The sequence below is a fragment of the Aplidium turbinatum genome, chromosome 9, assembly GCF_918807975.1.
Source record: "Aplidium turbinatum chromosome 9, kaAplTurb1.1, whole genome shotgun sequence".
In the NCBI taxonomy this organism is placed as follows: Eukaryota; Metazoa; Chordata; class Ascidiacea; order Aplousobranchia; family Polyclinidae; genus Aplidium; species Aplidium turbinatum.
The window spans coordinates 20,228,066-20,244,625 of NC_137480.1; the positions used below are offsets into that span (position 1 = coordinate 20,228,066).

At 37.6% G+C, this 16,560-nt stretch overlaps 1 protein-coding gene across 1 annotated transcript; it reads left to right on the plus strand.

Annotated features, from left to right (window-relative positions):
- The first annotated feature begins 1,999 nt into the window (after nt 1-1,999).
- LOC145777359 (E3 ubiquitin-protein ligase RAD18-like) lies at nt 2,000-16,442 on the plus strand. Its single transcript, XM_082588724.1, has 12 exons — nt 2,000-2,256; nt 5,608-5,689; nt 7,726-7,787; nt 8,086-8,156; nt 8,614-8,656; nt 8,741-9,125; nt 11,257-11,377; nt 11,711-11,824; nt 12,000-12,177; nt 12,543-12,639; nt 13,845-14,057; nt 15,289-16,442. The coding sequence occupies exons 1-12, from the start codon at nt 2,227-2,229 to the stop codon at nt 15,417-15,419; spliced, it is 1,527 nt and encodes a 508-aa protein (XP_082444850.1). The 5' UTR covers nt 2,000-2,226; the 3' UTR covers nt 15,420-16,442.
- Nucleotides 16,443-16,560: the final 118 nt, after the last annotated feature.

The window sequence follows — 16,560 nt, forward strand, 5'->3', positions numbered from 1 at the left end:
ACCTGGGGTGGGGTAGGTAAATTGGGCTATGTATTTCGTATTGGCTTAGTATATAGAACAACATTGTTAATTGCTTTGACAGCGCAATCCAAAACATAAATGCTTTAATCTACGTCGTTAACTACTAAAACATTTTTAAGGGGGGGGGGGCATGGCCCAATGCCCCCCTGCGTACGCTAGTGTATGCATCTATGCTATATATTTAGAGTGTTCAGTGAATAGACTACGTTTACCTATTGAAAACCAGTTACGATCTTCTGAAGTAGCCTACTATTCTATTGTAAGCCTACGATCTTAAAAATTAAAATTTTGTTTGTTCTATTTTCTGTTTTAGAAAAAATTCCAAAATACTTGTTCACCAGTGTCGATGACACAGTGGTTGGTTGGTTTTGAATCTTTATTTATTATCCTCAGACTGACAAAGCCTTGATAGCTTATTTCTGGTAGTTTCGCATAGCCTACTTGTAGGCTATAGGCTCTTGACGCAGGGCCGTTTACCGAGATTGACAGAGTGAAGTTTTGCGATTGTTGAAGTCTTGTTTCTGGGGAATTATTCCATTCACTAGGTGCTGCCGCTGAATGGAAAGCAGTCCTGAATGCGTTGCTCAAGCGCACACCCCAAGAATCGAACCAGCGCCGCATGATCTTGAGCCGGGCGCGTAACCACTGAGCTTAACCGGGCGGACAGTGAGTGAATCCACGACCAGGGTAGACTAAATTTTGTGTTCATTCTTTACGCACCATGGAAAAAAGAGAGAGCGAAAGTTTTCTATTGTTAATTATAGAATACATGTTGGTTAGACCTTTTGGTGTGCTCAAATAAGGCTTAGGCCTATATCAGAAATATTTCTTTTTTTCTAACCTTGAGTTATCGGCATTTTGAAGATCAACAACCTAAAGTTGTACAGAAAGATCTATAATATGCAAGTAAGTTGAGGCAGATCATCAAATACCTTTGGCAAAAAGTTTCGGCAAAAATATTGCCTAAAAAATAAGTAAATGCCTATCGTTAGAAATCACGTTCAGCTTGGTAATCTAGTAGCTGAGGCAGAATTTGGCAACACTGAGCGGTCAAGCAATTTTCTTGGTAGGCACTTTTACGTATTACACTGCCCGAAGAGGTAACCGCAACCATGCGTATCGTATATGACATTACTGGTGTTTTAGTCACAACTTTTCTCATAAACTCCATTGTTTGCAGTCACTACGATTCTTCTTGCACTCAGTTCAGTTGCAGAAAAAATAGTATTAGCAGACGGTGGGAATCGAACCCATGCAATCGAAATTACTACTCCTCTGCCCTAACCATTAGGCAACGTTGGTTGTGGCGATGCATTCAGTTAAATTTCTTTGTATCAAAATCTTTCGATAAAGACGACCAGTTAATCACGTGTTGAGTCATGTCACGCATGATAGCGCTACCAACATCAGCGATGTCGTATGTCACGCATGGTTGCGGTTACCTTTTCGGGCAGTGTAATACGTAAAAGTGCCTACCAATTTTCTTTTGCTATTTTGCCAGTCAAGTCAATTTATTTTGTTTTAACAGCGCCAGATCAGAAATGTCCCTCAATTAGCGAAAATTTTACGATTGTTATAAAAAAAAAATTTTTTTTAGCAAATAAAACAAAGTTTTCGGACTCATTGCCGCAAAAACCATGTAATAAAGTTTTAGAGATCAGTTTTATAAAATATAGTTTCGGGAGAGAGTTTGCTTTTTTATACCAAAGACAGGCAAGACACAACAATAACACAGGGTTGAGCATTACAACAGTATATTACATATTTACAAATAGTTCAACGTTCAAACGTTTTCGACTTAACTTAAGTCCTCATCAGGAATCTGTAAATATTTATAAACTACAATAAATTTCACTTCTTGACTAGTTTTATAAAAGTTCAGTAAGAGATCATTCAGTTTTATACAGTATAAGCAGAAAATTAGGAAAAAATTTTGGCAACATGGAAATGTGTTTGGAAAATTTGTGCGGCCAGGGACACAGGGACTCAAGGAGCCAGCACCATACCGTACCGTACCTGCGGGAAAATTCATCCGGTTGTAAGGTTGTATCTGACGCTGACAACCTTGGAAACGGCATTTCTTTGTCGTGAATGAAATAAAGGCAATTTGCAATTAAATTTTACAACATAACAGATACGGTACTCGCCTACTCTCACGCCCCGACTACATCGTTCTGCTACAGGTTTTTCTGAGTGGGCAACACAATGAATATACCAGTGAATAAGACACTTGAGGTATGGTATGATATAAAACTAAATATTTAGTGGCCTAAATTTTGTTGGTCAAGGTATATGTTGGGAGTTAGTGTACAAGTCTGCACCCTGGTCATAAATGCTCTTACTTGAATACGGGATATGTCAGAGATTGGAATTGATCGACATAGGCCGATAGGGTGAAGTGCATGCACATTAGCCTACAGGCTGTACAGCATAGGCAAAATAGTTTCACACTATATTTTGGTCAATTTCAATGTATGACAATGTTGTATTTTTAACTTGGGCAGAAACTTGTACACCATATCCTTTTGTTGCTAGAGGAGTTTTTTTAGGGTGTACATTTAAACAAAGTTTGTGTGCTTATTTTAGGCAGTGGCTATTTGACCGGCGCCGGTCTTTGAATCTGAAACACTATTTGACCGGTCATGGCGTCACTATACAGTCACTTTTTTTCTTTTTCTCTTTTTCAAAGCAAAAGACGAGAAGCGCGTAGGCTATATTATATAAGTTCTAAATTCAACTATTTTATTCAACTCAACCGTGGCACGTGCGATACTTCGCCGGCTTCTATTCTAGAGGGAATGGGTTCGATACTACACGGAAGCGTTCTTTTTTCTTTTTTTTAACTAAATTTTGACCCGAAGTGCATTTTTATAGTCAATTTTTAATTTGAGTTGCCTACAGCCCAATTTTTTATGTCTTTTCAAATGTGAGTAATAAAGTTAGAGTTTTTTTAATTTGCTGGAATTTGAGATTTTCTCTGGGTAATTTTCCGTTTGTGGCCGTGCTAACTACTGATATATACGGTAGCCTACTACATAATTTTTCATTCAGGCATGTTTTATACCTTTCAAGGTTTGCCACCTTTTCTCGTTCATTAACGTGCTGGTAGGTCTATATCGATTTTTTTAGTTAGTATCTTTTTCGTCCCGGACGCGTTAATGACAAAAAATAAAATGATTGATTGATTGATGTGACCGTGTTTGCCGAACAAAGCAGGCCTTAAAACTCGTGTTTTTTTCCGGCAGCCATCGTGGCCTACCTAGAGCTCCTTCTCGGCGGCCAAATCTGCATGCTTGGAGGCCAAAATACAATAATGATAGCACAAGTAAATAGTATTAAACTTGCAACAATGTTAAAATGATCACTTAGCGTTGTTAAAGTCTGGGCGATGTCCTGCAATAGAATCGTTGTACCACGCATTAAATGCTACATCGGGATTGTAATCCGGTATTGCGGGACCATCTAACGACCCTAAATTGTTTTAACTGCTCGCAGCTCAGTAAATTGTTTCAACTGCATACCGCTTTTTTTAAAACCTGACCATTTATTCCGTTATGATGTCACCATTGAGGGTGTGAAGTCACTAACCCACAGCGTTCTCAACTATGAAGACACATGTTTTCCCCTCCGATGTCAACTAACCTAGTTCTCCTTTTTAACAACGATTCAATGTCCGACAACATTGAATCGATATAAAAACGACAATATTGCCAGCCGATGTGAATTAGCACTTCGGATTAACACTTCGTTAAAATAAACATCGGGAATTGCAAACAAGACTTACAGCGCTGGTGATTGCAGCTGGATATATTCAATACAACAGTAGTGACTATGATGCGCTGACCTAATTTTGCGTCACTCTTTGATACTACATATTTTCGACATTTAATCCACGATCATTCTATTGCGAAATTAAATAATTGGCTAGAAGAAACCGGCGGCCAAACTTGGCCGACGGAGGAGGTAGCACCGGCGGTCATTCCAGCACTACTTAGCGGCCATGGCCGCCGGCTGCTTTAAGGCTTGCAAAGCATTACATTTTTGCTCTCAACAAGTTAGTTATATACAATGCTTCTTTTAAAAAAATGGTAATGGTATGTAAATGTAATGCCACTCCAATTAAACATTGACTACAAAAATGCACTTCGGGTCAAAATTTAGTTAAAAAAAAAAAGAACGCTTCCTGGTAGCATCGAACTCATTCCCTCTAGAATAGGAGCAGGCGCAGTCGCGCCACGGTCGAGTTGAATAAAATAGTTGAATTGAGAACTTATATATATACGCGCTTCTCGTCTTTTGCTTTGAAAGAGAAAAAGAAAAAAAGTGACTGTATAGTGACGTCATGACCGGTCAAATAGTGTTTCAGATTCAAAGACCGGCGCCGGTCAAATAGCCACTGCCCTTATTTTATTATCCAATGGTCATCTTGTCTTTGCACTTGTCTAAACAATTGAAACTAATTCTGAACATTGTTGTTGTTGAGTTGTGCTAAAGGCTATCAGACGTTACAACTTGTGTGTAATTGTTTGGCAGTACTGGCTATTTGACCAGCTCCAGTCTTTGAATCTAAAACACTATTTGACCGGTCATGACATCACTATACGTGCACTTTTTTCTTTTTCTCTTTCAAAGCAACAAGTTAGCTTGGTTGCTGTAAAAAGTTATATACTTCTTTAAAAAAATTGGTTTTATCAATGTCAAGTTTACTTTTAGGCAGTGTTTTTTAGCAAGCAGTTTGGTTTGAAGTACGGTTAAATGCTTCTGGGCAGTATCTAACTCATACATACCCTTGGGGATCGGAATGGCCCGTTTCGGTGAGTCCGATTCGGTGAGTCCAATTCGGTGAGTCCGATCCCTTAACGGGGGATTTTTTCAATTTTTTTTTTTTAAATTATTGGGTACCGTAGCCTAATTATCATTGCCGTTTTAGGGTTAGAGGTTAGGAACTCACCAAATCAGACTCACCGAATCGGACTCACCGAATAGTAGCAGACCCCTTGGGGATACTAGCGCGAGAAACATCGTACGCGCCGCTGATTTAGTTGAATAAAACTATTCAATTTCTAACTTGTTGAGAGCAAAAATGTAATGCGTCGTTCCGTTCTGCAAACACGGTCAGTCGGTCACATTCTATTACGACGAACGAAAATTACCCAGAGAAAGTCTCAAATTCCAACAAATTAAAAAAACTCTAACTTTATTACTCATATTTGAAAAGACATAAAAAATTAGACTGTAGGCTACTGAAATTAAAAATTGACCACAAAAATGTAGCAGCCTGACGATTGCGTCACTTCGGGTCAAAATTTAGTTTAAAAAAAAATATCGTTTCCGGGTAGTATCGAACTCATTCCCTCTGGAACACCAACCCGAGAACTATCGTACGTGCCACTGACTGAGTTGAATATGATTGTCGAATTTATAACTTATATAGGGACTTTTTTCTTCTCTTCTCGTCTTTTGCTTTGAAAGAGAAAAAGAAGAAAGTACATGTATAATTACGTCATGACCGGTCAAACAGTGTTTCAGATTCAAAGACCGGAGCCGGTCAAATAGCCACTGCCTAATTGTTTGCTGATTTCTCAGCTAATGGAACAAACACTGGTTTGTGCAATCTGCAAGGAGCTTTTCAAAACACCAGTTCTACTAATTGCATGTTCACACAACTGTAAGTGCTACTGTTAGTGCCCTTGTGGTGTATTTATTGTCATATTAGTAAGACTAGGCCATAGGCCTACCTTTATAAGAAAAACGAGAGCTGGTATACAAGTCCCCCCCCCCCCTTGGTAACTTATGACAAAGACAGGACTCAACCAAACATATAGGGTGAAACTACTTTACCTTTGCTTTACTGTTCACACACTTCAATCCACATGTTTTGGTCAATTCCTCTTTGTCATGAATTGCCAAGGGGGGGGGGGGGGGGGGGGCTTGTATACCAGCTCCGAAAAACGTAAGACTAGGCCTACCTTTATAAGAAAAACCTTATCTTATAGTTGTTACAGATTTTTTCGTTAGAGCCTGTTTTTAAATTGGTTGTGGCTATTGTTACACTATAATAGTGTTGCCAGATAAGGAATTCTGCCTTAATTTGAGAAAAGTTTAAAGCTGTTGAATACAAAAACTTGTTTTGTAGAATTTTTTTTTAGTCCTGAGCAAAGATCAAAACCCTAATCTTATTCCTAACTCTAACCCAGTGGTTTTCAACCAGGGTTCCGCAGAACTCTAGGGTTCCGCCAGTAAGTCTAGAGGTTCCGCAAGTTTACATTCAAATCCGAGAGTATATATTTTTATTATATGCATGTTGTTTAAATATAATCAAATATTGATTAGGTTTGCCACTATAATAAATTTGCTACACTTTAACACGTTCGCTGCGGTCCCGAATTTTCGGTGTTTTCTTGTGGTGCGATTACCTTTAACTTTCTGTTTTCCCGCCAAATTTCGTCGTCATGTTTTCTTTGCTTCAAGTTCTTTCAGACAGTTTAATTGTTTGTACACTGGTGGATCAAATCGCCATGAATGTGTTAGAGATCATTTTGTTTTGCCAGTACTAGGTTTGTTTTTATATATATATATATTTATTATTTATAATTTATAAAATTCTGCTTGAAACAGCTTTACAAGTATGGATATGAGTACATGAGTATTTTAATTTAATTTTATTAATCAAACGATGTTTTTTGCATAAGGCAATTTAATGATTGAACAGGGGTTCCTTGAGCTTTTGGAATGTTTCATTGGGTTCCGTTCCATCAAAAAGGTTGAAAACCACTGCTCTAACCCTTAAATTTAAACCCTTCCTAACTTTAATCCTAACTCTGGCAACACCTGATTGTAACGAATGCAACCTAGTTCGTACCCTCACCCCGTACCCTGAAAAGATCAAGAGAAAAAATTAAAAAAAGCCGAAGTCGCTGATCGCAGTTTCTGCAAACATTTTAAAATTTTCCCTCTGAAAAGATCGAGAGAAAAAATAGCTCAAAGTCGAAGTCGCTGATCGCAGTTTTTGCAAACAAAAAGTCCCAGGATCATTACTGGAAATTTTAAAATGTTTGCGCAAACTCCGATCTCAACCTTAACCCTTTTAAACTGTTTGCGGAAATTTTAAAATGTTTGCGGAAACTGCGGAAAAACGGAAACTGCGATTAGTGACTTATAATATAGGCTTTGTTCTATTTTTTTCTCTCGACCTTTTCAGTTTGTTTGTTAGCTGAAGCTGCAATCAGCAACTTCGGCTTTTTTTAATTTTTTTCTCTCAATCTTTTCCTAACCCTAACCCTTTTAAAATGTTTGCGGAAACTGCTATCAGCGACTTCGGCAAACTCTTAGGATCATTACTGGAAATTTTAAAATGTTTGCGGAAACTGTGGAAAAACGGAAACTGCGATCAGCGACTTCGGCTTGTTCTATTTTTTTGTATCGATCTTTTCAGTTTGTTTGCAGAAACTCCGAACAGCAACTTCGGCTTTTTTGCATTTTTTCTCTCGATCTTTTCAGGGTACGAACTAGGTTGCATCCATTGTAACCATGGCATTAAGTACGTGGAAAAATCGCCACTTCTTTTTAAATTTGCAGCATGAAAAGATGCTAAGAAAAAAGTATGCAGTAATCATAAAATTTTTAAACAATGGTGGTACGGTAATTAATATTATTGATCAAACGATTAATATAGTAGCTACATACTAATTCTGTTTTGTTTAGTTTGTTCTATTTGTATTCGCCGGTACTTTTTAATCAAGCAAGAGTGCCCGATTTGTGGTTTGGTAAGTTGTAGCATTTTTTGTCGAGCATATTTGTTGTTATGTTAGAAAGATTTCATTTTGTTGCATTATTGTGCTTAGTGACAATATTGTGTGCGTCACTGCTTGTAATAAAATGGATGTATAGGTTGATTAAATTGAATTTAATATAGTTTTGCGGTTTTATGGTCTGATAAGCTTGCAGAACACAACAAAGAACTGAGCAAAATACTTGAGAATTAGTATGAAAGTTATGCGCGTCTTAAATTGTATATACATCACATAGATGTGTAAGAAGCGTGGGTCTTGTATTTTTTTACAGGACGCATCATCTGGGGATTTGGTTCCGAATCGTGTTTTGGAAACTTTAACAAAGCATATCACTAATCTCAGGTATGATACAGTGAAGCTGCTTTTTTTTTTCGCTGAGACTTTTCGGTCATTTGTTTGAAATGACTTGAAGAAATTCGGTCAATTTTATTTATTTCGGTCATTTTTGGTCATATATAGTCAATTAACTAAAAGATTCTATTTGTATAAGACCTTCTGATGATCTGTTTGGTGAAACAATTTGTAAAGGCTTCAGATAGTAATAACTATATTTGATTTAATTCGCTCTGCTTTGTCTTTTTGCTTAGCATTGAGCACTTTTTGTAGTATTAATAGTTTTCATTGTCAATTAACTATATATTTTTTCGGACATTTTGACCGAATTGACTCTATTTTTTTCGCACATTTTGCTAAAAAATCGGTCAATGACCGATTAATGACCGAAAAACAAAACCCCAGCAGTGAAGAAATATATTTCAGCTTGTAGGCCATGTTATCACACAGAAGCTTTCTTTTGCAGGGGTGTACTGGGCATTGAAAAAGAAACAACCTTCAAAAAATTTGTAAGTTGAAAAATTATTCTCTTAAATTTTTCCAACATTGCTTAAATATTGCCCTGCATGAAGTGTTATATATTTTATTTTTAGGTGAGAGTAGAAAAATTCGATGACACAACCACTGTTAGTGACAACATGAAACCATGTGTGCTTGTCGACCGTATGAAAATACCACAGACAGCATTACTACCATGTGGAGCATCACTGTCTGAAGACTGCTCTGTTATTGACAATACCCCTGATTTCTCTTTGGGTTTAAAGGATTTTTGCACACAATCGCAAGGTTTTTCTTCTGCTTGTCAATTTAGTGAAAGTCATGACATGTTCACTGATCATCAACCCACCACTTGTGCAAATGGTCAAGTTGAAGAGAGTTCAAATTCAGTTGTCAAAGCGATTTCTTCATTGAACACATTAGCTGAAAAGACTGCTCCTATTGGCACAGTTGGTGAAAGCCAAGAACCCACAAATACAAGTGAGGCTGAAGATTTTGTGAACAGCAGTGCATTGATTGTAGCAAAAAAGTAATGAAAACATCATTGTTTTTCTAAACACGCCTAACTAAACCCAGTTTATAGGGGTCCACGTCTTTTAGGCGCTGACAGTTAGGCGCTGGTCTAATAGGTGCGCACACTGTGGCGTCTGGATATTTAGGTGCGGAGCACTGTGGCGCCCGTTCATTTAGGTGCTATTCCTAGTAAAGTCTGTAGATTGTATCAGCTTGGCAGGTAGGGGCGTAGGGCAATGCTTTTCACACAAAATATTATATTGAACAGGAAAATATATTGTTTTGTTAATGCGTGTGCGTTGTTGGTCATGGCTTCAGTGAGTGAAGTTGCTTAAACTGGCAATGCTTTTTCACACAAAATGTTATATTACACAGAAAAATATATGGGTGAAGCTGCTTGAACCGGAAATGCTTTTCACACAAAATGTTATATTGAACAGAAAAATATGTTATGGCTTCCGTGAGTGAAGCTGCTTAAACCGGCAATGATTTTCACATAAAATGTTATATTGAACAGAAAAATATGTTGTTTTTTTTAATGCGCGTGTTCTGCATTTATTTGTTGTTAGTCCAGGTTTGCGCCGGCGAAAGCTTTATCAATAAATTATTCAAGTTTCCGAAAATGTATGAGATTGAGTTCACTTGTAGTTAGGTCAAATAATAACTAAACATCAGTAAAAAATGTACCGTAGGCTGTACTCAAGCGGGCGGTAGGCTTGAGTGAAGAGTAACTTAGTTTTCCGCCAAAACCCGGACTAGGTTTAATAACGAGCGAAGTCTCACCATTATGTTTTCAACTTGTAGCCAAGGTGTAGCCTATATGCCCTGTAGAAATGTATTCATGTGAACAGTAGTAGAGCGTCTTACGCGTTCTCGTCACATGGCCAATCCATCCCGAACAGAAGTAATTTATATTTAATCTAAATTACCAGACATTTTTCACACAAATCTGTTGTATTTACGCGGTAAAAACATGTCATGTGATCGACGTAGACGCACAATCTTGACATCAAATGAAAGCATACATCTTCAGCTATCCGAAGATGCAAAGCTTTGCAATAAAATTTAAAACATTCTATGTACAACTAGCAACTTTCCAAAAGGTATTTTTTCTAATTTCTAAAAAAATTAAAAATTGGCAGAAAAGTGTACTTCATTATAATTTTTACTACCCAAGCATGATACAATAATATGAAAATATATGTAGTTTAATCGAATGCCAAAACAATTCTGCACATGAGAAAAAATTTACTTCGTTTCTGCCCGCAATGCTTTAGGAGGTACAGCAGAATGATTATGGAGAAATTTGGAAAATTTTAAGCAAAAAGTTTACGTAATTTAGCCTACAGCCTTTTTGATCGAGAAATTCCAAAGTAAGGGGTTGCCTAGCCAGTTTTGACTGCCAATTCCAATGAGTGAAAGAAAAAAAATCCACTGTGTCCCCATCTTTAAGAAGTCCTCATCTGATAACTGCACCGCCAAAATATTTTTTTTAATTAGCCAAAAAAGGACAGGCAAAGACTATGGATCTGCCATCATTTACATTATTTTTATGCTTGAAATAGGCTACCTTTTAACCTTGGACGTAGGGATACTTCCTTGGTCATCATGGCAAAAATCCCAAGACGTGTGTATACGTCCGTGGTCGCGAAAGAGTTAACTAAAAATGAACTCAATAATGTTCGGAAGCTTCAATAATTTATTGATAAAGCTTTCACCAAAGCAAACCTGGACTAACAACAAATAAAACAACAATATATTTTTCTGTTCAATGTAACATTTTGTGTGAAAAGCATTGCCGGTTTTAGCAGCTTCACTCACTGAAGCCATGATATAATTTTCTGGCAAGCTGCCAAGCTGATACAATCTACAGACTTTACTAGGAATAGCACCTAAATGAACGGGCGCCACAGTGCTCCGCACCTAAATATCCAGACGCCACAGTGTGCGCGCCTATTAGACCAGCACCTAACTGTCAGCGCCTAAAAGACTTGCTCCCGTTTATTGAGCCTAACTGCAAGTGTGTATTAATATAAAACGATTTTTACATTTTATGCGTTTCCATCAACAAAGTATGTTTTTTTTTCTTTCTTTGTAGCTTGTCCTGTTTGTGGGATGCCTGTTGCAACTGCTTCCATTAACTCTCACTTGGACAACTGCCTTGCAAGGGAAGAAAAGAAAAAGGCGTTACGTCAAAACACACCCAATCGACTGATGAGGTATTGTTTTATGTAGTAAGTATATTTCGGTCATTTTACATCTAATTGTAATTTGCATAAGTATGTATTCTAGAAAAATGCATTTAAGTATATAGTGTTTGCTAGCTTGCTTGTTCTAACTATGAGTATACACTAGAGCTATGTGGATATTATCATTAGTTGGTGCTATAATGTTGTGAGTGTCATAATTGGATATTTCAGAGTTTTGCATTGTATTGTACCAATTTCAGTGGCATTCATACCCATTGATGGATATAAATTTCAGCTTCATCCAGCTGCTGTAAAAGTAGAACTATTTCAATCTTTAATCTTGCTTATCTTTTCTGCTCAAAGGAACAAACCGCCAGTGTCCAAGCTAGCGTATAATCTGCTTTCTCTGAAAGACTTACGAAACAAACTTAAAGAAATTGGACTTCCAACAAAAGGAGACAAAGTTGAACTGAAAAGGTAACTGACAGTTTTTCTTTATGTAACTTGCAACAGTTAAATGATTGCATGCTTGCAAAGTGTGCTGCAAGTAATACATTGTATTATCAGTTATTGCGACGATTTGTGGGAACAACGACGTGATTTCAACGTGAATTGATGTTTATAAACTCTGTCTGCCTTATTTCATTCGTAGACGTCATCAAGAGTTCCTCGCGAAGTACCTAGCCGAGCAAGACAAGGTAGATCCTCGTTCTACAGACGCTTTGATAGCTGAACTCAATAGAGAAGAAACGAGGAGAAAACATGGGATTCATCTAAGTCCACAAAAAAACACACTCACCTCGAACAATAAAGAAGTTCTAGGCAGACAGGTACGAAATCCTCTTCTACTGCAGTTTTATGGATACTTTTTTACTTTGTCACTTCAGTCATGTCGGTGTCAAAGCGACTTAACCTGGTCGACTTGTGATTTTGGATATGGCCATTGGCCAACGACTCAAAAGAAGGCTTTACATATGAACCTAATTCAAAAACATGCTATAAAACTCATCAGGAAGTGTTGTTGGTGCACTGTTGTATTGGAAAAATTATGTTCTTAACCTTAGCTATTTAATACGGACGATATTGTCACCGCTCCGCGATTATTCCCGCTGGTCAGACTGAATGTCGGGCTGCTTGCCTTTTTGTTTCATTTAATGTTGTTGTAATGGCATCACAAATCTGTATGTACGTTTAGGAACATATGGAAAAATACGCAAAACAATACCAGCAGCTGGAAGAAGTTGCTCGAAAGTCTTTGCCGTCCAAACGAAAAGGAAAGAGAAAATTAGAAGGTTGCGTAATTTTTCTTGCAGTAGAGCAGTGACTTTCAATCTTCAAAACTTTTTTATTTCATGAAAATTTCATACGCACAAACTACACATAGTGAGTTTGCAGCTGTTTGTTTTCCCAATTTGTGGAATAACAATGCAATAGTTTATTTAATAAAATCGTGCACCTAAGCAAAGCCGATCTTTAAATCGATTTCTTGGTCTTGGTGAAGTCAACTTTGACTTACTTCACTCACTAGTGCTAGAAGTAAGCAAGCCTTAGGCACTTCAAGAAACGTGAAAGAATTTTTATTTTATTAGCAACAACAACGAAAATTATTATACATTAAGAGAATTCGCATTTTTTGTTCAAACATCCTACTATATTAATAGCTCGTTTGTTGCTGAGTTTTTTTGAAAATTTCAGACCAGTTAGGCACAACTTGTTGTTCCAAGGCTTTTCGCATTGGATTATCGAGTACCTAATCAAGAAGACAGTTCATTTGTCTCGTTTTGTGCACTGAACCCCTTTTCAGCGTAGGTAGCGGGATTTTGCCCTAAACTTTGAATGCTTGGATCGCCAGTTTTTTTTAAATCCATCAAGAGCTCCGACCCAAAACTCAGCGTGTTTTCCACGGTTAAAAACACCATTCCCATTATAAACGTGTTGCAGAACAGCCACACACTTGTTATGGTGTAAATTTGAACAAGTTGCACACTTCTAAATTATAAACCACTAAACCATAAAACCGCAATCAAAAAGAAAAACTAACCCAAAAACCCTTTCGATTCAAAACTAGTCCAATTCTACGGGAAACCGCGTAACTGGCAACCCTGTAACGAAGTCAACCACATGAAAAGAGTGAATTAGCATGGGGAATCAAAGACACGCGGCTATTGCTTACACTACGGCGAATTTGCACATAACGAAAAGTAAAAATCACGGGCAATTTTTATCCGCACCGCATGTCATCCGCTTTACAAATTTTTTCATTTTACAAGTGCGTACTATCCCATGGGCTGAAAAGCACTGCAGAAGACAAAGAGTGTTTTTTTATTCCACAGTCACATGAAGTCTAGTAGTGTAAACATTGAAGCTGTAGCGTTTATTCAATTTAGCCAACAACGCAAACATTAGTCTTGTTTTTAACTTTCATGAGACGTGGATTTACGAAAGACTAGAGAAATACTTAGACAGGGAGTAATGGACTGATGGTATTTGTTTTCAGATTCGTTGGGCGACTGCAGCAAACCTGGGTGTAGTAGCGATGTCGATATTTCTGACAATAAAAGAATTCCTTTTTTCAAAAATGCCGCGCAAGAAAGAAATGCGTCTGTTTCGTTAACGAGAGATGAGGATGAAATATGTCCGGACAGCCAATCCAACCAATCGGGTTCGTTCGGGAGCTTGAACATCCACGCCATGCACCAATCACAAGAAGGTAAAACCACGAATAGGAGTTACGTAATTCTCAAAACGTCCTCAATCCTTATTGTAGTTAAACTACTTCTCATTCCCTATAAGTCTTTGATTCAAATAGAGCAGGGGTGTCTAACCTTTTTAGCCAAAGAGCTACATGCAGTTTACGAATGATTGTGCCGTCCACTTGAGTGTTAATGTCTGGTGTGATGTGGAGCTGATCGGGCCGTGAGATGGTTTCCCAGCGGATTGTTGATCAATGCTTAACTTAGAAGTACAAACATTAGTCAGCAGTCTACCTGCACTCACAGTTTTACCATGACTGTGATGATAACAAAATATTGATTACAAATGAAAAAAGGGAGTAAATTTTTTGTAACCTCAACGTCGCAAAAATTCTTATAGAAAAACATTAAATCAGTTTATAGATTACTGAGTGATGTTTGATCTTGTGTGCCAACATATAGCTCATAACATAATTTCGCCAATGTCACCAATCGTCATAAGCGCGTCGCGAGTTCAGCAAATTCTTCTAAGCGTGTCGCACTTATGAAACAGTTCATTCCATTTGGAGATGCGATATAGCAAAATTTTAGATATTTTTTTAGAGGTCGGCGACCGCTTAGAAGGCACCAAAAGGGGTCCGCCAAAACAAAAAGTTTGAGAACCACTGCTATAGAGTAATAGACAAAGAAAGCAAACAATAAATGCTAATTTCTCAGAATGTAAGTTTGCTATAAATTACGTAGGCGATTAAGGTAGGTGATAATTATTAGTCCTTTCGAAAAACACCGCGCGGCCAATTCAGAACCTTCCCGGGTCACATGTGGTCCGCTTGCCACAGACTAGCACCCCTGAAATAGAGGTACTAGATTACTGGAGAAGGTTATTCATCAATGCTTGTTATTTAGACATTACATGTTGGTACTTCAAAGTAAAAAATGTTAGCCATGGTGTAAATCGACTGCTTCACGTTTTATTTGTGTGCTTAAAATGGAAAGAGACCAAAATTAAACTTATAAATGTGTTGATGACTTAATAGAGAAAAATCCTTTTACTAGCTGTTGATGACGATTTTGTGCATCATAGTCTATGCAGCAACCAATGGATTCCATTACCGATGAGTGTACTCGTGCATGCACAAACAATTGCATGGAACTAGTAGTGTCCTATGATTATGCATTTCTTTTATGACACACCAGCGATGTTGTTTCGCATCGCTTGTGTTCAAATGTTCAATAATTGTGTTCTAGACCCCCGCCCTGTGTCTCCAGAACTGTACGTGATACCTGTTGAAGAGAAGCCTCGCACCTTGAAGACTGCTATTGAAGAAGATAGCCAAGCTGAAGACATAAAGCTGTTTATTGATGCTAGCCTGTCGTGAATGGTATCACCGTCCATCAAAAATAGGCAATATCAAGGCAGCAAAGAAATCTTAACGAAGTTTGTATTTTCGTTAGAAGATGTTTGCTATTGTCGAATTAGATTCGAGGTTTTGAAGTGAGCTGTCGTTGTGGAATTTCAAGGTCTTCACAAGCCTACCTTCGCCTCCCGATCAAGATCTTACAATTAAAAAAAAAAACTGTTCAAAATCTTATGTCAAAACGTTGCTTGTTCAAATCATATCGACATTAACCTCTACAACGCGGTACCATCTGCTTTTGATCCACTAGTGCTGCGTAACAAGCTAACTAAGCTAAGCCAACACATTTAATCGATGACTACATTTTAATGGTGTATCGTGAGGCCGTGCGTACTACTGGGCTTGACGACGCATCGAATTTAATCTTATTTCAGGCCGGTATATTTTTCTCAGTTTTTTTTTAAGGGAGTATGTTACAAGTTAGATTGATCAGGGGCGGCTGGTGAGTTCTGGAAATGGGGGTGCTGCAGCACACACTAGCGAGCCGCCCCTGAGGTTAATCATTGTTTACGTTGATGCAACTGACAAACCTAATATAGTGACGTTTTTGCAGATATTTAAATGTAAGTTTATTGAAGTATTGTGATCTAGGTTAATCTTGATACCTTGTTTTTAACATATAGCTTTAAACATCGTTTAAACGTATTGTAATGATGTACCAACTCATTTTTTTTGTAATTTTTAAACATGCTTTTAAATTATATGTAAACGTTGCTGGCTGGTATTTGCACCATTTTAAATTAAATAGGTTTTCTGAGTTTTAATTCCATTGTTTGGGGCTGCTGCTACGTTTATAATGACGCTACTTGTTTTGAGTTAACCGCTGTGGACTAAACGTAAGTGATGACTATTGAGCTGTAATCATGGCTGTAATGCAATATTTTTGGTATTTAATGCATCAACAGCGGATCTTTTTTAGCAGCCAATTCAGGTAACTCTAACTGTCTGATGAGTTAATCTGTAATTAAGTTGTGCAACGTTAGGCCTACCATATTTTCATCGCCTGAAAGGAGGACACGTTTCGCCAGCAAGTAGAATTTTAAGCTTGAAGTATCTTTTACATGTTTTTAGATCATTACAGTATAGGCCTACGCAGCAAAAG

Coding starts and splice junctions, on each gene's coding strand:
- LOC145777359 (XM_082588724.1), top strand. CDS start 2,227: ATGAATATACCAGTGAATAAGACACTTGAG. Junction 12,178..12,542: donor AAGAAGTTCTAGGCAGACAG/GTACGAAATCCT, acceptor ATGTACGTTTAG/GAACATATGGAAAAATACGC. Junction 12,640..13,844: donor AGGAAAGAGAAAATTAGAAG/GTTGCGTAATTT, acceptor ATTTGTTTTCAG/ATTCGTTGGGCGACTGCAGC.